This window comes from Athene cunicularia, assembly GCF_003259725.1.
Source record: "Athene cunicularia isolate RWA chromosome 1 unlocalized genomic scaffold, athCun1 chr1_part2, whole genome shotgun sequence".
Lineage (NCBI taxonomy): Eukaryota > Metazoa > Chordata > Aves > Strigiformes > Strigidae > Athene > Athene cunicularia.
In genome coordinates, this window is record NW_020799092.1 from 39,102,380 (window position 1) to 39,128,738 (window position 26,359).

The 26,359-nt window shown below is 35.9% G+C and overlaps 1 protein-coding gene across 1 annotated transcript in view; it reads right to left on the reverse strand.

Moving 5' to 3' along the window:
* Positions 1-26,359, reverse strand: part of PTPRQ (protein tyrosine phosphatase, receptor type Q) — a 108,409-nt gene that overhangs the window by 12,468 nt on the left and 69,582 nt on the right. Inside the window, exons 29-39 of the mRNA XM_026868362.1 lie at positions 24,032-24,276; positions 23,333-23,399; positions 22,562-22,720; positions 21,082-21,304; positions 20,564-20,637; positions 14,875-14,974; positions 14,057-14,185; positions 12,790-12,834; positions 6,309-6,335; positions 5,557-5,638; positions 332-422 (exon numbers count right to left, since the gene is read on the reverse strand). Coding sequence (XP_026724163.1) covers positions 332-422; positions 5,557-5,638; positions 6,309-6,335; positions 12,790-12,834; positions 14,057-14,185; positions 14,875-14,974; positions 20,564-20,637; positions 21,082-21,304; positions 22,562-22,720; positions 23,333-23,399; positions 24,032-24,276 — 1,242 coding nt within the window. The remainder of the gene's footprint in view (positions 1-331; positions 423-5,556; positions 5,639-6,308; positions 6,336-12,789; positions 12,835-14,056; positions 14,186-14,874; positions 14,975-20,563; positions 20,638-21,081; positions 21,305-22,561; positions 22,721-23,332; positions 23,400-24,031; positions 24,277-26,359) is intronic.

Below are 26,359 nucleotides of genomic sequence, written 5' to 3' on the forward strand. Positions count from 1 at the left end.
CACTAAAGGGAAAAAAAAACCGAGGAAGAATGTTAAAGAGTTTGCTACATGGCTTGAATTACAAAGCTAAGAAACCATTGAGGCTACAGTTTCTTGCACCTGCATATTAAAGCTTGTGAGAGCAAGTTGAAAGCTACTTGCAAATAAAACTGTCTTTAAAAAAAACACAATGAAAAGACAGATTACTTGACAGAAAATTATTTCATAATGTGATCATGATTGTACTGTCATTTCAAAGGCAGATCAAACAAAAATACAGTTGTATTCCAGATATATACTGCCCTATTGAAGGCAGAGAGCAAAACAGGAGTTGATCAGTAAAGATACATACATGGCTTTATGTTTGGGAAACGATTCTTAGACCTGTTCCAAGGCAGATCAGCATCAGTTGAAGCAAGGTCCTCAAGAAACTTGGGAAGTTCCTGTAGAGGTATAAATGTTTGTTGGCAAACCTTTGCATTTCACCTTCACTGAATATAAAAAAAAAATGACACAAACACGCAGTAATAGGAGGAATTCTTTAGTTCTGCAACAGAGTGCATTTCAAAGAACAGCTGGAAGCATTACAGAGCATTCCACCTCACTGTCAACCCCAGTTAAACCAGCAACATTAGATGCAGCACTGCAGACAATGCTGTCAAGTTGAACAATTAAAGCTTACATAAACTTTCACCTTTACAAGTCTGGATAAAGTCAGCCTATCACCTTCTGCAGTTCTTTTCTGTCTTTTCATGTAGTCACATGCTTGGTTACCATGCCCTACTGACTCAGCCTTACTCTTGAATAATGCCTTTTCCTGACACCTGTAGCTTGGCAGAGTTCTTGCCACAGCATGAGAACTGATGAGAATTTAATAAGTTGAGACAACTGGCAATTAGCTATTGTTCACGGGACTGTTTGTGAAAGGGGTGGGAAGAGTTATTTTGGGTTGTACAGCAGTTTCATAACTGGTCATTAGTTCTATTACTGAAGGGCAGCGATGGATAAATCATTTATATTGAGGAACTTTTTGATGGGGGTGTTTGTGTATATAAATAGGTATAATTTCCAAAGCTGAGTAAAAGAGTGGAGACAACTTCATAACTTGTTAATGGAGAACACATACTAATGTGATGATCTCATAGTGGTGATAAGAGAATAGAAAACTCAGAAAAGCCAGAATTTAGCCAGAATTTCCAAGTTAATAACTACATTAAGTGTAATAGATTTTCCCTTTGTTTGACGAATGTTACACGATGGAATTCTATTTCAACATCTAGATAAGATACAAATGAAGATATCCACCTCTTGCTTTGAATGAGTAAAATACAAAATTTTTCCACTTGTGCTGAGTAATCCCTTCAAATTTGTCTTTTAATATTAACGGTTACTCTCTACACAGGCTACTTTCAAAAGTGGGGCAGATAGCCCTACTATCTGATTCAATATTAATTATTTTCAAGTGCTTTTTTGCCCAGGTATTTGAGACAGTTTGTATTCTATAAATAAAATTTAATGGGCAACAAGCAAACAAATAAATAAATAAATAAATGCAAGAGGTAATGAAAAATGGAAAAAACAGAGTGTTTTTTATGCCAGTGTTTTTCTTTCAAATTCAAATATTTTTAATTCAAATATTTTGCCAGCCTTATTGATGGTTCAGATATTAAGAATAATTTAATATGAGCATTAGAAAAATGGGATAATTTAAAAATTGATGTAATAATTCAAGTCAATAATTCATCTAATCTGATATCCTATTTTGTTCAATGGTTAACATCTGACATATAAGTGAGAGCTCAAAACCCTTGAACTGTGTTATATGCAATATTATCCCATGAGAAATTGCTTTCACCATCTGACAAAAATCCTATGGCCTGAAGCGTGAGGACTGCTTCACTTCTATAATTACATCCTTGATAATATATAACTGCCGGTGCTTCTGAACAGAAGGGGAAAGATGGTTTCACGATAAAAGCAAAGGACTTTCAGACAAGGGACCTGACTTCTCTTCCTAGCTCTGGCACACATTTCTTTGGGGAAAAAATTAGGGGAAGAATTGCAGAGAACAACTAGATGCTCATGTCCCTTTGAAAATTAACAAGGAACTAGATACCATCCATGGCCTTCAAAATCTCTCTAAATATCTATGTTTCCTAGGGATAAAAAGTCTATGATGATACCCTTTCTAAAAAGAAAGTTTCTGACTTAAAATCACCTTATAAAGAATGGCTGACTTTACATTTATATCCATATGTCAAAGAATTAAAAACATGATTAACAGACATGAAGTAAATAAAAAACTAAATGCAGGACTGTAGAAAAATATCTTTAAAGACACTTATTTTGAAAATCTTGTCTTTGAATCAACCTCTGTCATATTCAGGGCACATTTCAGAAGAAAATATGCTCATTTGCCTCTGCCTTTTGTCTCAATAATCCCTTAGAAAAGTAAAGCCCCAATCCTATAACTGAGCCTAGAGAAAGATTCCTCTTCTCAGGCATAGTAGAGTGACTTCTGTGCACTCCTGTCAGGATTTGGTAAGAACAGTAAAACAGTAAGGGTGGAGATGTTAAAATTCCACTCATTCAGAAAGCTGAAACTCTCCCACAAAATTTCTATCATTGAACTTTGCATGAAGGAAGAACATAGATGAAATGCCTATGACATTTTGCAAGTGTTATGGGCCATGGTATCCCATATCATATGCACGTCATGAACTTTAACTTGCCTCATTTGCCTCATTCCTCTGAGTCTTAGCTTGCCAGTTAACTAGTACAGAGGTAGCACTGTTGTACAGTACTTTGTTGTAGAGAGGAAATAGAGAAGCAGATTATGTTATTTTTGTAATAATGCTTCCATATCTGAAAAAGTGCTCAAAAGCCTCATACCAATTCTCTGCATCAGTATGGATTTCAGTCTAAATGATTATTTTCAGAATCTGGGAAAGACTTAATTGCATGCCCAGATTCAATAATAATTTGTCACAGAAACCATATTCTTTGCACCCTCATAAAACTTTGAAATAATTAATTTACACTTTGTTTACTGTAGTACTTCTATGGTACTGTGGTGACATCCAGAGGTATTTCCCTTTTTTATTCATGAACACATCTTATTGTAAAACACTTACAGAAGTATTTCTGTTTCAGTAAGTTGTCAGTTACTAGAAAAACTTGATTTCCGAAAGGTACTGAGAGAGATATGAATCTGGAAAGCTGGAATTCTGAATATTAGCTAGATGCTGCTTGCCATCAGTTACTGTGGCTCCCTGTGGTTTCTCTAAACTTGTCTGTTCTGACAAGACATTGATCCAGAACCTATCCGAGGTCCAGATTCTTTTCTCATCATGTTTACACATGGTCATATTCACATGTGGACCAAGATTGAATCCTGGAGATCTCCAAACACAGCAGTTTGGTCAATCCAGAAAATTAGATGATACCGGGAATGTCCCTAAATTCCAAGACTAAGTGAAATGGGAAGATGCACATTTATGCTAGAAAAATCTGAAACAGGTTTGATGTCCACAAACTGCCTATTGTAAATGATGCCTAGACTACTTTACCTACCAAAACATATCTTGGAATTGTCCAGGAAGACTGCTAGCTAAAACAGTCCAAATTCAAGGCAGAGAATATACTAACAGTTTATTAGTGTAAATTATCATATTCTCATCTGGAGTTCCTGGTATACTTGAATTTACTAGTACAGAGACAGCCAGAAAGCCCAAGGAAGCCCTGCACCATGGTTTTAGTTACGTGTTTTAGATACAATAACCCATGGGTTTATATCTTGAGCTCATCTCTCCTACACACGTTGTAGGATCCTTGAGTCACTTATGTGAAACTAAAATGAGGAATGTGGATGGAAACAAGCAGGTCACAAGGTCTTCTTGTTTGTTGTGTGAATTGCCTGTTTCTGTGCATTGTCATTTCTGATGTAATTTCAAGTGCATTGTCGATTCTATTATTTATCTGGTAAGACAAGTGCTACTGATACTATAGATATACTCTCAATCAGGGACTGGACCTACACTGCAATTCTGCCTGCCCTTGGACAAGTCATCTGGGGAGATATCACTGCACTCTGAAACATGGAAGCTGAAGCTCAGAGGGAAAAAAAATGGAAACCCAAAAAACATATAAAACTGTTGATTATAAGTTGACTATATAATTCAGTTGAATGAGGCCTTAGATGCTTGTATTTTTCTAAATTTGAAATAGATTGACAATATTTTGATTTGATAAAACACTATTGTTTAAATTTTAAGGCATTACAATACTGTAAGGCTTATCCAATGTGAGTCACACCTAAAGAAAGAAATACTAGAAACTTTCCAGTGATGAACATTAATATGTGAAAATGTTATTGCCAGTAAAACTTTTCATGTGTTCAGTCATGCATAATATAACTATAATCACTCTTGTTCAAGTGAAATAACACTTCTGCTCTTAGGAAAAAAAAAACCAAAAAACTCTCCTTACTTTATTGCTCAGAGAATTTTATGGTCCTTTTTATTATTAAATCCAGACCAATTTTACCTAAGGAGCATAACAAAAAAGCTGTAGGAAATACCATTAATCTTTTCACACTTTTGTTGGTTTTCCCTCAGAGGCTGAAATATTATAATCTAGCAAAAGAAAAGCCAGTTGTTGAGTCTTCATTTTTGTTAATCCAACTGGTAAGAAATTTATGGTAAATCTATAAATCCATAATAATAAAGTCACTGAAGACTGACAAATTGTTTTTGTGAGGGCAAATGACTATGTGTTAAAAATGATGATGATGATGATAAAGATTCTGAAATAACAAGAGAAGATATTGTTGAGGAAAAAAAATACGATAGCCATAAAAATGTTAATTAAGGAAAACTGAAAATTCGGAGATTTAAATTTGAAAGTATCTATGCATTATATGTAATGTATATTTTGAAAGCTAGTCTCTTTTCAGAAGAGAAGACAGGCTTGCTGTGTTCATCTACTCACATAAGGAGATGGAGGCTATTCTTGAGAGCATGACAAGTATGACCTATTATTTGTAGAGGAACAAAAAGCAAAGTACCATGTTCAAACTGTTTACTTTCTGCACTGAAACCTATTAAAGAAAAATATTTCTGAGTTCCATGACAGTATGACTGGGGTCTGAATGTTTCACAGAATAAATGTCAGCTATGTTTTTGGCGTCATCATCTGTCAGGAGAATGAACTTATTTAAATCAGTTAAATATAGCTGTATATATGTTAGAAAACTCTTTCTAAACTGTTCTCAGGTAAACTACATATGCATCACTACATATGTAAAAGCATAAATATTATGGTGCTCTTGTAAAGATTGGAGTCTAAAGACGACCACCTTTTGCTGACACTTAAGTGAATAATTCCGATCAAGTTGCGGTGTAGACTTCAGAATCCAAATCAGTGTAATATTACTTTCTAAACAATCAACCTGGTAATTGGGTATTGATTATCAAGGCCAGAGTCCTTCACGGCCTTGCCTGCTTAAAATGGACATGAAATGTGACACATGAAACGACTGAGGGTCTTGCGATGTTGTGACAACTGCTAGCAACATACCGAAAATTCTTCCTGGAACTTTAGGTTGTTGTTTGTGCAAAGCTCTTCAACATGTTGTAGGAAGGATTTCTTGCTTATTGGCCTGAAAGTAATGACAGAAGAATTGGAAACCTATAGGGAATTTCTTTGTCATTCTTTTTACTCTTATTTAACTGCAGTTCATTAATAAACAATGTTTTTCGGTTCAATAGAAACTGATACTTACAGGCAGAAAATTATAAATTGCTTACAGCATGCTTATTTGTTTTGTTTTCAGTCACTTAAAATAGAATCATTTTCTCCCCTTGTTGTTCTACCTCACCAAATTTTTAATGTTGCTAATGTTAACAGTACTGGAGGGTAGGATTGTTTTTATAGGTAACAGCATTCCAAGGTGAGGTTTTGACACTGATGGAAATTTGTGAAGTTATCACTGCATTCTAAAGTACATAATACTTCTTTGTCGTGCAGAAAACATTTTATACATTGCAAGGTTTTAGACATATAAAATATTGCAGTGACCTCATTCTCATAATGACATGGTTTTTAAACCCTGAGGAGTTTAAATATCCCTGTATTACTTCCCAAGCTAAAACACAGACATGCAGGCTTCACCCCAGAGAGAGAGAAAGCGTTTCTCCAGTTACCATGCAATTAGTCATGCTTTTATGATTTATACGCAGCTTGGAGTTTTTTTCTAATAAACATAGCGGAGGGAACCACACATTGAGACTCACCGATGACCACAATATAAAAATCTTTAATCAACTTACTTGATGGATTTTCTATAACTAAGTAACCTGCAACAGAGATTTTTGTTAAATATAGCAAGCTGAGAGTTAACCAATATTGTGCATGTTAATAGGTTTTAGATGAAATATTTGAGTAACTAAAGAACCAGATTTTTCTCTCATGGATTCAAATACTATTATGTGTCAGATATCTTGGGTGATTGTCTTGCTTAGTTTTTATCTCAGGTATTGGCAGATACGCATATGCTAGTTACAGTTTCTATCATTCTCTTCAGATCATTTTACAGTGCTCTCAGCTCATACAGCCCTGGGAAATCCATATTTCCAGCACACTTCATATACATTTACAGGCCTCATTTTTTACACTATGTACTCAACATCATTCTTCTAAGGGCCATTTCAGAGCATAAAGATAGGATTCATCTGACTGAATACAGACACCTATTTCTGACCTAGTCACTCTAGTTTCCTTTTATAATCTATGAAGATAAATAGGTGTGATTTCATCTCATTTTAAGCAGATAATCTAAAGTAAGTCACAGATAAATTATGCTATTGGTGTGCTTCTACAGAAACCAAACAGCTGTGTCTGTTTTTCTAAAGATTTTGAAAACAAATGCCCCTTTTCCTGTTCATTTTTACATGTTCACTGCTTTTTCTGGTGTATTTTAAAAACTGTGCTATATATTAAATCTTTTATTTGATCCCACTGCAGGTTTCATGAAGATGTTACATCAGCATCTATACTCAGGGGACTTTCAGATGGCCTTGAAACTTGGTCATCATCATTGCCTCTGAACCCATTTTAAGAATGTCTTGGCATTATGGATTTAGAAGCCAAACTTTGGAAGCAGATTCACAAAGCTTGTCTAAAAGACCAAGACAAGTAGTTTGAAGTAATATAGTTTAAAAGATAACTTGCCCCTTCAAAAAAGTTCTAAGTATACCTTTTAAGTGTCTGGCTCTCCAAAAAATCATATATTCTTACATACAAATATTACAAAAACTATTTTATAATACAAATACAAATATCTACTGCTGCCATAATTTTAGTAGAAAAGGCAATTTGCTTTAAAAATCCTTTGGTTTATGAAGTTATTCTTAAATATTTAAATTTTAAATTAGATAATAAAATTAGATTAATACAATCATTGAGTAGTTTATTATTAAGCATCAGAGAAGTTAATTTCAAAGCTACTGAAGATGCCTTTGTGATACATACTTCGTTATGACAGTTCTCTTCAAACAAAACAAACTGGCTATGAAAGCCTTGGGTCAATCTCACTAGAGTAAAAAGAAGTGTAAGGATTCACAGAAAAAGGTTCAAAGTGCTCACTAGGACAGCTGAATGACAGCTTCAGAATGAAAAAGAAGGCAATAAGATGGCAAAGCATGCAACTCTATTCAGAATGTTTAGACGTCTAGCTAGTGCTTATTGTATCACTCATGTTTGTATTACTTGGCAGACAAAACTACTTTCTAGTAATATTGACAACATTATAGAGCTAAAGTTTCCTGAAGAAAACATATTTTTAACAGTTGTGCCAATGTACTGCACACAAATAGATTTGTCTTTGAGCAGAAAGTAAACTGTTTAAAGGGTTTTTTTCAGGACAAAATTATAATTAGTCTCTGCAAAGAAATGACACTTTTTTTTCCTTTGAATCCACCTATCTTCAGCACAGCACAACAGAAAAAAAAATAATTTCCCAGTTGACACCCCAGAAATTTTTTGAACACTCTTGGCTTTCCTCTTCTCAAATTGATAGCAATTAGGGGCTTACTGCACTTAATTTGCAGTAAGCAAACGCAGTTTCATCATTAGGGAATAAAAATTTCATCTGTGCTGTATATAAACAACCTGGGTACATCATTTAGTGCTACAGTTGCTGAAGGTACGTGGATCCAACAGCAAAGAAAAAAGGAGACCACCAGCACCATTAACACCACCTTACTGAACAATATTTCCTTTTTTTACTTTCACTCAAAGCAGGGAAGTAAAGCACTGAAATAGCTCAGGAAATGAACTAAACACAGTGTTATGTAAGTGGCTTTCTGATTAATTTTTAATATTAATAACAGGTTTTAAAGACATAACTATATATTATCTTTCACAAGCAGTAAACATTTTTAAACAAGGCACCTATAGATTGACACTTTAACCTATCTGTGGGCATTTAAGTGAAGAACTTGATTTTTTAGAACTACTGAAATCTCACACTTCTGTTGGTAGCAAGTGCACACTGTAGTGGTTTGGCAGCTCAGAAAATAAGATGATCTAATTTAAATGAATATATGAGAATTAATGTCTATGAATATGAAATGAATATATGAGAATTAATCGTGGCAAACATATTGTCTCTGTTGCTCAAGAATTTTCAGAAGGGATGAATTTTGTATGCTCACTAAAGACTTACGGCTATTCACTGTTTCAGCATTCTAAGGCTTCAAAAATTAGTATTTTTTCCCAGTCTCTTGACTTGGAATATGTAGTAATAATCTTACAGTATTTTATCAATGAACAAATACTCATTTACCTATAATCGTGTTCTCCACATTTCCCAGTCTTTTTTATAAAGCCTAAGAACATAAATATCACTAGAACTTGATAAGCACAATTTAGAATCAAACCAGGAAGTTGCAAATTTCTCTATTTCAGCTGGACAATTGCAGATTGCCACTTCTCTGACTTTGAAACCAGGAAAGAAAAACATTCTCAAAGAATGCTTTATTGCCTTAAATCTGATTTCCTTTTAAAACAGTGTATTGTTTCATGTGTGGGATTTTTTTAAGTCTATCAAAAATCTGAATCTCACTCAGATTACTTATGATAGAGCTAGAAAGAAGCCATTTATTTGTGTTGGCAGTGGTAACTGAAGACCATATTGTCACACAGACTCAGCTTTCTCTCTGGGTCAATCATCTGAAATCCACAGGGAATTAAAACTTTGTCCAAATAGAAAATGACAGCAATGAGTATGTAGGCAAAAGGCTTAACTCATAAGCACCATTGACACTTCCTAGGACCAACAGAGGAACTAATTTTTAGCAAGTTAATTGAAAGCAATATGGAGCTTAGCCCTTCCTAAATATTAAAGACCTAAGGAAAGAGAACACACGGTCATTTCTTCCATTGTACAAAGATATATACATTCATAAACCTTGTACTCCTGGGTTACAAAGATCAGGAAGCCTGGTTTTGATAGTTGATTACTAAAGAGAAACTTGTTGAAGAAAAAGGCAAGGCAGGACCCATGCCTATCCCCACTTAAAGAAAGAAGAAATGGGCTGGTCCAGAGAAAGTAATGTGTGTGCAAAAGTGTCACCTCAAATACAGACACCTACTGATGAGATCAGACAATCATTTTATGCACAGTACTTTTCCATAAAGAGTCCTAATTATCTGGTATTTGCAAGGGTTACAGTGTCTGTAATTCAGAAACATTTCTTCTGAATCTGTGCTCCCTTTGCTTGACAAGCTGTCTCACACAGAATGAAACAAAAGCCTCAAAGCATCTACCACAAGGTGCAACTTCTCAAGGAAAGATTTTAAGAAATGGGGACCTACACGGCTTTATCCTTGCTGCAGAAACCACTACAAAAGTAGGGTGTCAGAGAAGTTGTCTCCTAGGTAAGCACCTGGAACAGGGAAGTGTTACTTATCTCTCACCAAACCTGGTGCGCTCTGAAAATTTAGTGACATAATCTGTTCACAGCAGATGAATGTCTGCTTTGAAAAGTGAATTGCCAAACCCTATGGACATGTTACAAAAAGTAAGTGATGAGAGGCCCCAGTATATGTATACTGTGTTCTTAATGAACCAGTATTTAATCCAGTTTAGACTGATGGGCTATGTATGTTTTAAACAAGTGTTGTTTTTTTCTGTTATTGCTTGTCTCTATACCATCTCCACCATCATGGAGACGAACGTATGTCCCAGGCATTCAAAGTTAGCATTTTGGCTTCATAAATCAGATCTCATTTTCCACTTAATTCAGTAGGACTTAATTCCCTGCATGCCATTAATAAATTGCCTAACAAAGACTTGCTGAGAGATGATGCATGTGTGCTAGTTGGTATTAGTAATTTTCAGACTCTGAAGTTTATCAAGTAATTTTTTTTCTGATAAACATTATGTTAAAGAATTATTACTGGGAACTGGGATTTGCCATGGATTTCCTGATTTCCAAAGAAGTTTCAAAATTGGCAAAATGGGATATCTGGCACTTTTAAATCTGATGTTTTTTCTACTTAAACTGACTTTTGTAAGGCAAAATAATTCATAAACAGAAGTTATAAAAATGTGTAAAATAAAATTTTTTTATTAACTTATACTGAATGTTTGCTGAGTTTTGGTTCATTAAACTTTTCAAGCTTTTGAATTTTTGATCTGCTAAGAATGATAAAAAAAAATATTTCCAGTCATAGTCTCACAGAACATAAAAACCTTTTTCTACTTTTTATTTCTCATGTGATACCAGCTGCACAAATTTTCTGAGAATATGAGCCAAGATCATAGGCCACAATCCACTAAGTATGAGAGAATGTCTGAAGAGACAATGTATGAGAGACAGACAAGAAGGATCTCATAGAACAGGCTAGAATATCTTGATTCTGTGGATGAACTGTGTCAGCTGCAAGTCCATGCCTTTACTGATTTATAGTAGCTAACATGATAAATAATATACTGGCTGAGAAATGACAAAACACCTGGTTTCCAAAGCATCTCCTTCAAATGAATACTGATTGGGATGATTAGTAGGTACAGAAAAAAATCTATACTGCTCTTTTATCACGTAAGTTTTTCACACAAACTCCCCATCACCCTTTCAGGGTAGAAAGTATACTCAGTTGGACCACATTTCAGCTGATTTACTGCTATCCAAGAAATACAGACAAGCCAGCCTGGAAAAGAAGTCTGCCCATCTATGTTTTTCTCATACAATTACAAGATGCCATGAACTGAAGCCAGCATTATGCAACACAACGAGCTTTGCAAACACAACTGAGATAGCTGACTAAATGCAGCCAAGGTATGGCAGTTGGTTATGCAGATGCACTGATGCACAGTCCCATTCCAAATGTATGGTAAATTTGTGAAGGTTACACTGTAGTCATCAACATGTAATATAATAATTTAACATGCCAACATGTCACTGCTTTAACCACAAATCATGAGAATGATAAGGACAACACAAGAACTGGGACTCTGATTGACTTGTACATAGCTATTCCCCAAGCAACAGATACAGAAGTTCTTTTGTGGTGTAACTGTGGAAGTCTGAAAACAGGCTGCAAAAATATTTTAGACGTTAGGTTTTGCAGGAAGCTGCTTGGTGCATGCTGCCATGCTTCTGCCAACTTCTTGAGAAAACACATTGTTACCAGGAAGGATGAATCTATATGAAAGACAGCATTAGAGACACGTGAAATGTCTCTTTTGAACACCAACATTACCAGAACAGAATGTTCTGCATATTGAAACATTAGTTAAAACCTTAAAAAAAAAAGCATAATTAAGACATTTTGAGCAGAGAAAGGATATCCTGCCCCTCATTACTGTATGTATGTTATCTAGTAGGGTCCCACAGTACATTTACTGACTTTCAGTTGAAAAGGTGGCATAAATCCTGACCTGAGGAACTCAGTGCCTGCACTTCAAACTTCTACAATTTGTTGTAATGTCCAACAAAGGACCTAGGCAAGGAGTCTGCTGTAGCTTCAGTGCCGCTACTGTTTGAAAAATAATAATCTAAAATTGAACAGCTGCATCATGTACCTTACAAGAATGGCAGAAGAAAGTCCTTGCTTTTGGCCATTAAAGGAGTGGGGAAAGAGGAAAGAGAAAACTACAGTTGGAAGGACTTGACAAATTGCAAACAAAATGTGAGACTGACTCATTAAAGTAAGGGTGATATAACTAAAACTGCTGAAGCACTGTTCCGTAAAGGCCTTGATGTGCATAAATCACATAATGAAGTGCACATAAGTATGAAATATTATCATTTGCAATTACCCTGTAGAGTTTGAGACTGTACAAACCTAAACTACACATAGACAGAAAAGTGGCAGAACAGTACTCTGCAAACTGATAGTGGCATAGTACAAAACAGCTGCAGTATGAGTACAAAAGCAGTTGAGAAAAAAAGAGATCTTAAGTACATTCATTCTAACTGCCAAAGAAAAGAAACAGCGTTACTTATGTACTTATGTTACTTATGTACATTTCCTTCAAGAATAGGTTAATATATTGTCATAATGTGCTATAATTTCCAAGTAAAAATTGTCCCGATTTATTTCAAAATAGGTGTGGAACTGTTGTACCTTAACATTAGGGACTAAAAATAAGCATGATTTCATGATGACAAACACCCCTGTTTGTCACTAGCATAGCCGCAAAGATTGACATTTCATCTTGTTTAACGATATCACTCAATATAGTACGGTAGCACACAGAGAAAACAGAATGGAAAATGTTGCTTCAATAATACAAAAACTTACTGGATGACAAATATCTCCTTGCGTCTAAAGAAAAATGAAGAGTATCTGGAAGTAAAATCCATTAACACTTTAGTATATAAACAAAATTAGTATTATTCTTATTCAACTAACAGTTTGGAAACAAGGCCATTTTGAAGATCCATCAAGATCATTTATACAAGTCACAGTTACCACAGTGCATTGTCAATTGTTCTGTCTTCAGAGAATGCTTTCTGCTGTAGGTAGTAATCAATGCTCTCTGAATGAGATGTGCTCCACCCAGAACATACCACATCCATTACATCAATGATTTTCAGATAATTCATAGTACGTTTTCTCATCTGTTACAAGCAGCCATTCCTGTCTGCACTATTTTGAACAGGTTTGTACATACAATCAACTTACTATGTACCACACACATAGACATACACACACTCAAACAAAACAGGTCAACAGCTACAACGTTTCATCTTCCAGCTACTCCTAGTCTGCAACAGTAGGATACCTGACTGCTAGGGCAAGGCTATGTTAGGCTTCTCATCTTTAAGGGGACTGCCTACCACAGTGTTTCATGTGTGACACAGCAGGGGAAAATACAGGCAGGTAAAGAAGGTTCACCAAACATTTCTAACTGAGTTGGATGTCACATATTATTTGGAATCATAATTTAATTTATTTGGTGAATAATATCCATATTTCTGGCAGTCAGAAAGAGCACGTTTCCTTCTGCAACAAGATTCTTTGTCAGACAGAAAATACAAATTTTCTGGAATTGCTGCATACACCTTAAAGGAGCAGATGTCAAGACAGGCAGTGTTCTGAGCTCCACGGAAACCCAGATATTATGCAAATCCCTGTATAAATAAAAAACTTTCTAAATGTCAATTAAACAATGAGAGATTTGTTCTTGAATAAGTTGACCAGGACTTCTGGGAGTCTGACTCTTTCAAAATGCTTATGTACGTTTGCAGTCTACGCAAAACGCTAGGCCATAAAAAACCCTCAGAAATTCTGCATGTTTAAAAATATGTATCCCTTATTTTTGCTAACACAATTAAACAGTGATTTGCACTTAGATCTTTATCTTGTTGTAAAAAGAGCTGAAGATTAAGTGATTTTCTAAAAGCTAGTGAGAAGTGTCTTGACGATAGAGGTCATTCTTTGAAAGAGGATCTCAGTGACCTGTGTAAATAAGAACACCACAAACACTTCCAAACAAGCAAAGGTCAGAAAGGGGTCATGGCTACAGCCCCTTTGGACTACTGTTTTGCCTAAGGAGTATGCTTACCGTGTAAATCTCTCATCTTTCAGCTCCAGGTCTGCCACTGTGATGAACTGATCCAGTTTGAACTTAGTGTCAATAATTTCAGCATCTCGTGGGGAGTATGTGCCTCCCTCTTTTTGCTTTTGGCGAATTCTAAACAGAAAATGATAGTGAAAAATAAACAGGCAAAAGATTTAAAAACACATATGTCGATACTTTGCTTAGACAGGCTGAAACTGAAAAATGGTTGCCAGGAATCCCTTCTTGGCCTTCATTCTGCTCTCCCAACAGTGTAGTTTAGTCAAATCCAGCAGTTACGTTGTCTAAAACTAATATGGAAAGAATCTAGCCTATATATTCATTTAGTTTTCTTATATAAATTCTTTGGCAATGTTTGAATGATGCAGCTGAGAAAGAACGGAACTTCTGATAAATAAGCAAACTAATATCATGTATGCAGAATGCAGTCTGCTTTTTTACATGGACATTTTGTTCACAATTTGAATTAGAGGTCGATTGCTCTTTCACATGTGATACTTCAATGTATTTACTGATAAATTTATTAGTAAAACAGAAAACAGAATTTAGAGTATTTACTTCATATCAAGCTGTCAATAGGGTTAGCCATCACACTAATTTCAGCCAGCTGATCTGTATCCTGAAGTCAACAGAGAAGTGTCTCTGAAAGGTTAAGATAGGCTATTGCTCTGATTCACCCTGTGGAAAAGTTGGTTTTACTCCTTCATCTATGGAGGATACCCTCACTAGACTGGAGCTTTTGTGAGTCCTTCCCTAAATTTCTAAATAAAAGACCAAAGGAAAAAAAAATACATAAATCTCACCTTGCAAAAGCGTATACAGCAGCCACCAAAAGAACAACTGAAAGTATACACAAAGTAACAGCAAGGATAACTTCTACAGATCTTCCTGACAGTCCTTCACCTGCAACAGAAAGTGGAAATCTAGTATTTCATAGATTCATTACAATTTTTACATTTCTGACAGGGTTAAATCAGGGAGCGACGAGAGACAGACACTCTTCTTTCTGTACAGCTTCATCCATTTTGTGTCAGCCAAAGAGCTGCTCAGGAAATAAAAATATAACAAAACCAGAAACAATTTATGTAAAGGTTTCTACACATTGCTGATCTATGTAATACATAATGCTAATAGTATATATCTACAGCTATATGTACAGACATCCCCTGGTGCTTTTCAATTTTACCTGCTAAACAGGTTAAGGTAGGTCTACACTGCAGTAACAGTCGGAACACTATCCTGAGCTGAGCTCCTGCTTCAGTCTCTGTGTGGCCAAGAACAGACACATTGTTCTAACAGCTAGGAGCAATCAAACTCCAGAAGTGGAAAAGGAAGAGCCACAACTCTAAAGCTATGAGGCTTGCAGCCATCATTCACATGCACAAAATAAAAGATGCTTTTTTGGAGATAACTCTCCTCAGGGTGCTGAAGGAACCCACCCAGTGATCAGGTAGATTTCTGGATTAATCTGCCTCACTGACCATTATCTCATATTCTTTATTTATGTAGAAATTAGTGATATTGCTAGAAATAACCATCAGCAGGTCAAAAGAAATCATAAAGGTCTCTATGATAAAAAGGTAAAGGTGTTGGTATGCTAATCAGTCCTTCCAGGTGAGAATGAAGGCTCATTCAGAGACATAAACCACTTAGGTTAGTAGTTTCTAGACCTCTTTTTTAACCTCTTTGATGCTAAATTTCTGAGAATTACCACCCTTCCTGGTAATCCTGTCCCTACCTCAAAAACCACAGCCTCTTTTTTCCTTAGTGAAAGTAAGAAAAGCAAGGCATTACTACTGCTGGCATTGTTCACCTATGCTGACATCTACCTCCACTTGCTGATCCAGTGTAGAAAACCTAGCTCCTGTTCAGCCTCCAGGAACGAGAGAGAAAGGTACTGCTTCCTGCCATATGATACATTTCCCACTCAAGGGACAGTATCTTCCTAAGGACACACTGGTAGACACGGAAATCCTGGCTTTAGTTCTCTCAAAAGACTTTGATTTTTGGATTAGATAGTATATTGCAGATGATCTGGACTGAATGTACATGATTAAAAGTCAAAATTATCCTGATTTAGCTGAAGAAATTGTCTTAAACCAGCAGGATGTAGTTTTGTAAGATCAATTGCATGATCAATTCTCATGTAGGCAGGAAATAATCAGCTACAATAATACACCACAGTAAAGAGTAGGTTGGGTAGAAATTTATTAGAAGTAAGTGTGAGATTATTGTAGACCAAAACCAAACATGAATAAGCAATATCATGCCTGTATGAAATAATAGACAATGGAATTAAGTGCAGTTTATGAACCACCTGAAATAATTATTTCACTGCATTAGTTAAGTTTCAAAAGCAACACTGGACACTACAAGGTAAGAACAATTTAGGCCAAGGAAAGACAATAGAAAAGGAAAGCAAGTATATAAAAATATGTTGCAAGAAGAAAAGGATGAAAATGTCCCTGCCACTTGCTGATATCTGTGATAAGGCACAAATGTTAGTAATGTGGAAGAAGAACAGAAGAATCTCCAGAAGAAACTCTGTAACAGTTCTATCCATTTTGCGCTAAACAGTGAAGTCAATGTTAAACTCTACAGTTAATGTTAGTCCAAACTTTGACAACATTAAATAAAACAGTGCTGGCAGAATACCCATCAAGAATTAAAAATATACATTTTCTCCTACTTCTTTGCAACAGGGAAGGACTACACATGTCTGTAGAGATGATCATGGGTAAGGGAAAGGAGATGAAACAGAAGACATCATGTTGTATAATTCTGAGGTGCCCAGTACATGATGATAACAAACTGCAATAACAGAATATCCTAAGGTAGGTTTCTATGCAAAAGGCAGGGTCAGGAGACCCCATTTTGATTACTTCTGTCTCATTAGCTTTGTATTTCACATGGAAAAAGTCTACACTTACACAGGACTACCAGCTGTCCCACAACGATTTGCTGAACTAGTTATCAGAGTTTATGAAAGGTTATAAGCTGCCTTGATGTATTAGGAGTTTAAACAGAATTTGTCACCACATCTTAATTATCTCATGGAAAAATCCTGACCTTTCATTGCAGTATGGACGTTATTTTGCAATGTCAGTCATGGGTTATAATGAAGAAACTCTACTTCTCCAGCTCAAGAGGAGAGTTGTGGTACTCCAAGTATGGTTGAGTGGGAGCATCATATTAAAATGTATCCTTTACTATAATTAAAAAAATCATTATTGCAGCTGTGTATTCCAATAATTTCTGCTTCAGTGTTCCTCCCTAGCAAAATTCCTATTGTTTAACAAGAGCATCTGACGTCTGTCACAGAGAACTCTCTCATGGGTTTTCCACATTTTTTCTGCTTCAAACATATTTAACATGCGGTATTAAATTGCAGATACAAGGTTAGCTTTCCAGATCAAAGACCTGCCTATTCTATAAGCAGACTTAGAAACCAAAATAATGTAGGATTCTTCGAAATTAACACCTCTGCCAAAATTCAAGTTAATGTTTTATATAATAAAATGAAAGTGTAATTTTGGAAAACCACAAATTTAAGTTATTATTACAAAAGAAGATAATTGATTTAAAATTGAATTGCAAGTCTGCTTTTAGGCAGCATAGATTTCTTCTGAAAAGATGCTGTTGTTACAAGTGGAATAGAAGCAACTAGTCACAGAGATACCTAACAGATACTGATCTTTCTGGTATGTTTTCTGGGTTGTGCTCCTAGAGCAAGTCTGCAGTTCATATAACGAAAAGATATTCTATAAGAAAACACTTGGGCAAGGTTCCTCAGGTTACATGTCTCAACAGAAAATGTGTCTGAAAAAAATCTAACTTCCTTTATTCACTTAAGATGACATCAGTAATGACATTGCCATTTGCTGTATCTTCAAGGCCACTCAACATCAGTACCTGCATCACTTGCGATACATGAATTTGATGTTGATTTCACATCACTTGTAAGAAAGCATAGAAGGAACTTTTAATTATCTGTTCCACTTCAGTTTTGTTTCTTGTTGGATAGGCTCTGAAACTTAGAAGTTAAGGACACAACAATTTTCTGTAGTGCCCATTTTAAAAGCAGTGCTTGAGGTTAAACTTTAGCACAGAAGTCACTGGATGGGTATAAGAAGCCATGGATATCTGAGGTTTATTTTTATCAGGTCTATTTTTTTTCCTATTATATTTTATTCAGCATACAAACAGATCTTGCTTCCTCATGATCTACACCAAATGAGAATGTGTCACAAGTTTTCAGTAACAATACAGAAGTGAATGAATTACACTATCTGCCTGCCACTAAAGCATGATTTCTTTAAACATTGCAGACTTTTCTGTTAGAAAGGAGAAAGTTGCCCAGAGGACTGGATACAGTTGGACTCATTTCCAGTAGACTTCTTTTCCCTGACTGGACGCACTGGCTTTCACTTACTGGGCAAACTATTTGCTTCATTGGCTTAGAACTTTTAAATTCAGAACATATAAAGACAATTTTGTGTTGCACTTTCCAAAACATTCAGAGCTAGAAAAATAGTGCATTCAGGTAGTGAATTAGCATTTCAGTATATTCAATATCAGATCGTGTAACAAATTTCTAACATGGATTAGATGAATAAGGGAGCTCATATCACAGAAGATGAATGCCAAATGAAAAATATGTGCCCACTAAAATTCTTCTGGGTACTTATCCAGTTGTCTTGGGATTCCTTTTCAGAAAGTCAGGGCTAATGCTTAGCTAAGCAAGTTTTGGCTTACCAATATATTAAAAGAATTTACAGATCTTATTGCGATCTGCTACCAGAGTCTTCATTCCCAACTTTAGGGGTAGATCAACACTGCCATGAAGGAATTTACGCTGGATTTGAGACCCCATAACAGCTGGCCTATTGGCCAGGGACATCAGAACCATATGGATTCTATTAGACAATATTAATTTATTAATTAATATGGAGCTTTGTCTGAATCTAAAGGATGAAATGCTAAAAGGGTCATGTCCTCAGATGAATGGCCACTAGGAGAAATGATCTGCAGTCAAGAGGTTTCCTACACTAGGCTCACTGGAATAGAACCACAGGATCAGAGAATTGTTAGGGTCGGAAAAGATCATCAAGTCCAACTGTTAACCTAACACTGCCAAGTCCACCACTAAACCATGTCCCCAAGTGCCACATCTACAAGTCTTTTAAATACCTCCAAGGGATGGTGACTCAGCCACTTGCCTGGGCAGCCTGTTCCAGTGCTTGACAATCTTTTTGGTGACGAAATTTTTTCTAATATCCAATCTAAACCTCCCCTGGTGCAACTTGAGGCCATTTCCTCTTGTCCTATCTCTTGTTACTTGGGAGAAGAGACCGACACCCACCTTGCTACAACCTCCTTTCGGGTAGTTGTAGAAAGTGATAAGGTTTCCCTTCAGCCTTCTCTTCTCCAGCCTAAACTCCCATTCCCTCAGCTGCTCCTCACAAGACTTGTTCTCTAGACCCTTCAAGCAGCTTTGTTCTCCTTCTCTAGAAGCATTCCAGTACCTTAATGTCTTCATTGCAGCGAGGGGGCCAAAACTGAACACAGTATTCAAGTTTTGGCATCATCAATACTGAGTACAGGAGGATAATCACTTCTCTAGTCCTGCTGGCCACACTATTGATACAAGCCTGGATGCTATTGGCCTTCTTGGCCACCTGGGCACACTGCTGGCTCATATTCAGCTGGCTGCTGACTGTTGACCAACACCCCCAGGTCCTTTTCTGCCAGGCAGCTTTCCAACCACCCTTCCTCAAACCTGTAGCATTGCATGGGATTGTTGTGACACAAGTACAGGACTTGACACTCACCCTTGTTGAAACAAGGGTGTCATAAAATTGGCCTTGGCCCATAGATCCAGCCTGTCCAGATCCCTCTGTGGACCCTTGCTACCCTCAAGCAGATCAACACTCCTGCCTAACTTGGTGTCATATGCAAAATTCCTGAGGGTGCACTCAATCACCTTGTCCAGATCTTTGATGAAGCTATTAAACAGAACTGGCTCCAATTTTGAGTCCTGGGGAACACCATTTGTGACTGACCATCAACTGGATTTAATTCCATTCACCACCACTCTTTGTGACTGGCCATTGAGCCAGATTTTTACCCAGTGAAGAGTATGCAATACTAGCTCTACATCCAACACAGAGGAAAACTGCACAAATGGTATAGTTTTTTGGCAGTTCACCAAGCAAGATGAGCTATCCTGGCAAAATAGTATTTTTATTGGTATAACTTAATCTCTGCTAATGAGCTTTGTCAATAACGCTTCTTCATTTAACGGTCCAGGCTGAGGTAAGACCTCCTGACAACCTTAAAAAGACATACAAGGATAAATTTTCCTCAGCCATTCTGGTCCAACAAAAATAGAGATTATTTACTTCAGGGAAATCACTGTAGTAAAAAAAACATGGGAATTTTCTTGATTCTTTGGAAATAGAGAAATATATTAGTAAATGACACTTTTCTTACCTAATGTTTTGACAGGGTCAGAATAGTCAGAATCTGTAAACTGTCCTTTAACGTTAGTTGCTCTGAACTTAAATCTGTGAAACAAAACCAAGAAAACTAATGAAATAAAATTTTATGTGCATTTTCTTAAATATTTCACTCAGAAACTAAAACCTGTTTTTTCATTTTAGTATAATATAAGCTGGAATCATTATTCACTTGCTGAAGTGATGTTATGACAGACATCAAGGACTTGGTGTCAATATCTTAAATTTATAATCAAACTATATTAATTAGTTAACTTAAATTTGGGCTTAATTAATTTAATACTCAGTAAGCAGCTTTTGTTACTTGAAACATTTAAAAAAACATTTGTCTCCCATATTTATGCTCAGACAAAAAATGTAAAATTACAGACACATGAAGTTAATTTCAATCTTTTCATTTTCATAATTGAACTACAGGGCTTTTATGTTTGTATAAATGTATATTTCACTTAAAATTTTCTCTTGGACAAACATAGAGATAAATGTACTTACAGGTACTGCTTTCTTGGTTTCAGTGGGCCATTACATATTTTGTCTTGACTGCCTGGTATCATACACGTAGTATCAGCACCTATGACATAAATCTCTTCTTTGCCACTCAGATCTTCTTTTCCTTCTATACATGGTGGGTTTGGAAATCCTTCATTTGTAAAATACAGCCTCGGTCTGTTGAAGTAGGCATCATACCACTTAGTAACATTCCCATCATGCTGAGCTATTGTCAAGAAAAAAAATAATCAGATACAATTTACATTTTAAACAAACTGTAATTAAAGAAGTTAAATAGGAAAATAATTTTAACAGCTTAGCATGCTATGGTTTCCATTTACACAACTAAGTCTATAACTAACTATATTTGCACTTGAACACAAATTTCCTCATTATCCACAATATCTGTATTTTGTTAACTCAGAATAAGTCAACTGAATCACAACTAGATAATTCCAGAGTCAGTCTCACATATGAGCTCTGCCTGTAGAGGATATCAGTTGTGCAAGCCACTTTGAAACTGCGTATGGGTAGCAAATACAGTAATAGTGTTTAGTCTAAGATTTTCATAAATGAAATTATTATATTTCTAGAAGTCGACAGTGCTCAGCAACTCAGGAGAAAAATCTTCAAAATGTTACTTAACATGGTATTTGTGTATCTATCAGTTCAAGAGAATCTTCACAGCAATAGCTATGGAGTAAATGTCTGTAGGATTAGTGCTAAAATGCAAAATTCAGAAAAAGGTGAGAGACTTGTGAATTCACTTAATGTGAATGCTTTACTTCTATACTTTGAAAGCAAGCAAACCAGGGGAATTAAATACCTGGAATTTGTCCTTCTTAGGTAAATTAAGCCTGACCATATGATGTCCTATCATGAAACTCCCACTCACATTGGTAGGCAATTACTCAAAAGAGTATCATGGCACTGTTCATATGAGTAAATGTTCATCAGTCCATACAAGGGAATACACATTGTAATCCACAGTCTACACAAGGGATTTATACAAATCCCTCTGCCCCCGTTATGAAATGGAAATATCAACTGCACATGACTGCATTCTTTTACAGGCAACACTCATAGCAACAGAAGAGTAACCTTGCCAAAGAAAAGTTTCATATATATTTACCTTTCACAAATGCCAAATCTTTTTCTTTTCTTTTTTTTTTTTTTTTTTCCATGAAAATAGGAAATAAAGAAATAGAATGGTAATGATAGAGCCAGTATAATATTGGTGACTTCAAACAGCATGGATGACTCTTTGTTGGCAAGAGTTCCCAAAATCCAGTATGCAGGCCACAGGTATTATGAAAGCTACTTTGCTCTTACTACTGTTGCCACAGATAAAGTGACTTCGTTAGCTATTTTCTAACATTAAATTACTGAGACCAAAGAAAAGAAATAAAAAAGACAAACAGCCTGAAAATAAAGAAATAAAAAAACCTGAAAACAATTTTCAAGAAAACTGATAAAATTCTACCTCCAGCTTCCACAACAAGAACTTGTATCTTCTTGATAGGGCCATGATCATCACTGTAATAACAGATTGGCATTCTGATCGTAATTGTTGTAGCTGTCACGAGTAATGCCCCATTAGTATCATAAACTGGTGCTGGTTTCTTTTTAGGCCGTGGTGGTTCTGTTTTGAAACAAAGATATACCACAGAATTTTGTTTAGAAATGTTTTCACTACAAGTACTTTGTTCAGGCACATAGCTGTGTTATGCAAGACAAATCATCATATTTTCAGGGACAACTTAATGCCTTGAGCCTCTAAAAACTGTATTCTGATACATGCTTCTGCATATCAGTTTTCAAATTTTCAATTTTCAAAGAGAAAACAACAAAAAGACTGAGTCTTAGTTTTTTAATAATTTTCAATCACTCACTGTATTTATTTCCACAACTCAGATACTGTAGGCTTAGCTATACCTCTGTGATATTCCTCTAAGCTGTTTGCTGATGGTAACTAAAATACTGAAGTCAAGTGATCACTTCACTGAGTCTGCACATGTTTACAGTATCAAAAAGAAAAAAAAAAAAAACACAACAAAACCAAACAGCAAATGATCAGTTATATGCAGCAAAATTAGGCACTGCAATTGAAGGCTATCAGTTATGTGTTTATGTTCCTACATTATGTGGCCTCTAAATAATTGACAAAGACACACAGATGTGTAGTCACAGATAGAACAGTAATTTCCTCAGCATTTATAGATATTTCAGCTAAAGGGTACTTTTTGAAACATACCTTTAATATCCATGGTTATTTTCAATTGAATTTTTGGCCCTGCACCAGCACCGTTAATTGCATACACCTTAAAAAAACCAAACACTTGTTTTAATGATCATTTGTAATAGCTTCAAGATGGCCAAATCTGGATATACTTGAAGCAACAATGAATGCTGAAACACTCCTTTTGCCATTCACACTTTGCTAGAACTTCCTTCATATTTCTTTACAATCCCAAGTACAGCAACACTTCATCACTTCTAATGTAGCTCTTGCAAAAAGGAGAAAATCAAGCCCACTTTAACAATTATGTTGCCTCCTCTCATGTCCTAGTCTCTGATTATTTGAAAAGACTTCATGCATGTACTTCGAGCAATCTCCCCTTGCAGAACTGGACTTTTCATCTGAACCGAATGAGCAACGTAAGTAGTGGAATTAAGAGATTTAGTCTTGTACCTGTGACAATGTGTCACAGGCTGCTTTGCTAGCACATGAACTGGTGGTCCAGAGTACAAGCTAACCAGTAGTGATGCGTCCTGTTCCCACTCACTCTACAATCTTCATTGCTCCCTTCATTCCTCAGACTTGTCTCTCTTCACACTGCAGCTAACATTATCAGCATGAAAATCTCATACTCAGCCTAGGTTTGTGTCCCTGTTCAGACTGATCTCTCACGTATATCAAAGAAAAAATGCAAAGAAAAATATCAGTTCTTACGCTGACATTATAGGTATGTCCTCCTTTTAGTCCTTCTATCATGGCAGTTACTGACTGATCTGTTTTATCAATGACACTAAGGTTGTGGATCTGGATGGCAGCAGGGTCATCTTCATTGTAAACCATAGCTTGATACACCTGAATATTTCCATTCGGTTCAGAAGGCGGCACAAAGGTTACTTGGAACTTTGTTACTTCATCTGGTATCTTCTGAAATGTTATATTGTTAGGTGGGTCTTCAGGCACTGAAATAAATATTTCAATGATCCACTTAATCAGTTTACTACTGTAAAACCTGAAAAATTATAAATTCTATTTTTTCATATCAGTATTATCTCATAGGTATTTTTCTGGTTTTATTTAAAACATTTTGAATACTTATTGCATATGTAAATATTTATAGACAATAAGAAGATAATTATTTAGTGAAAACCTACTCTTAATGATAGCATTTAATGTTACAAAAACTAAAAATAATGAATTGATAACTTTCAGTAGTCTCCACTCAGAAAAGTTTCTTCTGATTTTCTACTCAGAAAGCCTGAAGGCATCATTATACCTTGAAATACATCCAGAGTAAACAAATCCTTGCATGGGTTGACAAGCAAGAAGCAAGTGTTAGTCTTGAATATCCCTTTCTGAAATCCCTCTGTCAACAGCAAGCTCCCTCTCAACATATAAACAAGCCACCATGCTCCTAAGAGTCTCTGATTATCACAGCTAAATCTTTAGGAAAAAACTTTTCACTAGCCAATGCCCAGACACAAACGCAACATGCTTTTTTCCCAAAGACAGGTTTTTGTCAAATGCTTATTCCAGTAGCTTATTCTCAAGACAGCAAAGGTATAAATCATTTCCTCCATGTCCCTATCTGAAGGAAAAGGCTGTAACATTCTTTCCCAGGCAGCTAATATTTATTCCTCTACCTTGCAGTTAAGTATGTAGCATGACCTCTAAATAGTGAAATCAAGCAACTGAAGGTAAACACATTCCCTCAGCTAAGGATTTAGATGCAGCTGTCACACCCTCCAGGTTTTTTACACTAGCCAAAAAATGCTTACTTAGGTCTCTCTGGAGTAAATCTGTGTAAACTGGTCCTAACTCAGCCATGTGCTAGACTGGACAAACCAGATGAGACAAGACGAGATGGTAAGAATAACTTTTCTTCTCTAAGTTTACTGCACCTCATAACATAACACATTTGTAGGTAAGAAAACGGGCTACCAAAACAGATAGCTCATAGGACAGACCCAGCTACCACCTAATTTCATTTTCATTCATTCTTCCACAGTAAAAGACCACATCAACCTCCAGGAACATAAACAGGTCATGGAATCCTTAGAATTTAACATATTAAAAGCATTAGAGAGATATATGTACACACACACACACACTCATATCACATCATTAGGGACACTGGATTTTCATACATCAAAGGAAAGATAAATGATAAACCACTGTGTAGTATATCTAAAACTGAAATTAACCTGAGTACGTAGCTAAAAAAGCTGACCTGCAGCTAACCTCACTAGAGATAAGGTAATTGTAATTTATACACAGTTGATAATTAGTTTGAATGAAACAAAACTTCAATATCTTTTCAGAAAATATTTTTTGTTGGTTTGTTTGTTTGTTTGTTTGAATATCTTCAGCGAACAATTCAAAACCAGCAAAGATAACAGACATGGCATAACCAGGAACTAGGTATGTGAAGCTAGAACTATATCTTCCCCATGTACATCTGTTTATATTTTCCTAAGCAAATGCTATCTACTTTTCTGTAATGAAGCCTCTTGGTGTCATGAGGTCCTTACACAGTTCCTCACTCTCATCTCTCAATATTATTTATCTGAGTAACTTAATAGCAGCAGCAACTTTTGTCCCCATAGTATCTACTTCATTCTCCAGATTTGAATCCATGGAACAGCTGACTCAAGCACAGATCCCTGTGGGCCTTCAACCCAATCCTTCAATAGGATAATATAAAGATCGTGTCCTCAAGTCAGTACATGTACCATTTATAAATGGTAGGATTCACTTCACTTAATTTTTATATGTTCAAATTTTGCATCAAGACCAGGGATGTTGTATAGGGTTTTCAATAGTCTCTTAAGGGAAACAGGCACTTGCACAGGGCAAAGTCATCCTTTCCTAAGGCAGGTATCTTATATATACATGCTAATATAGATAGGACCTCTTTTCATTGACTACAGAAGTAACCTAGATGGCTGTGTTCCACACATTCATATTGTACATGAAGCAAGTTAAGATCTCTGCATTACTAAAGGTAAATCTTAGCATTTATTAACACCATCACTTTTATTGTTG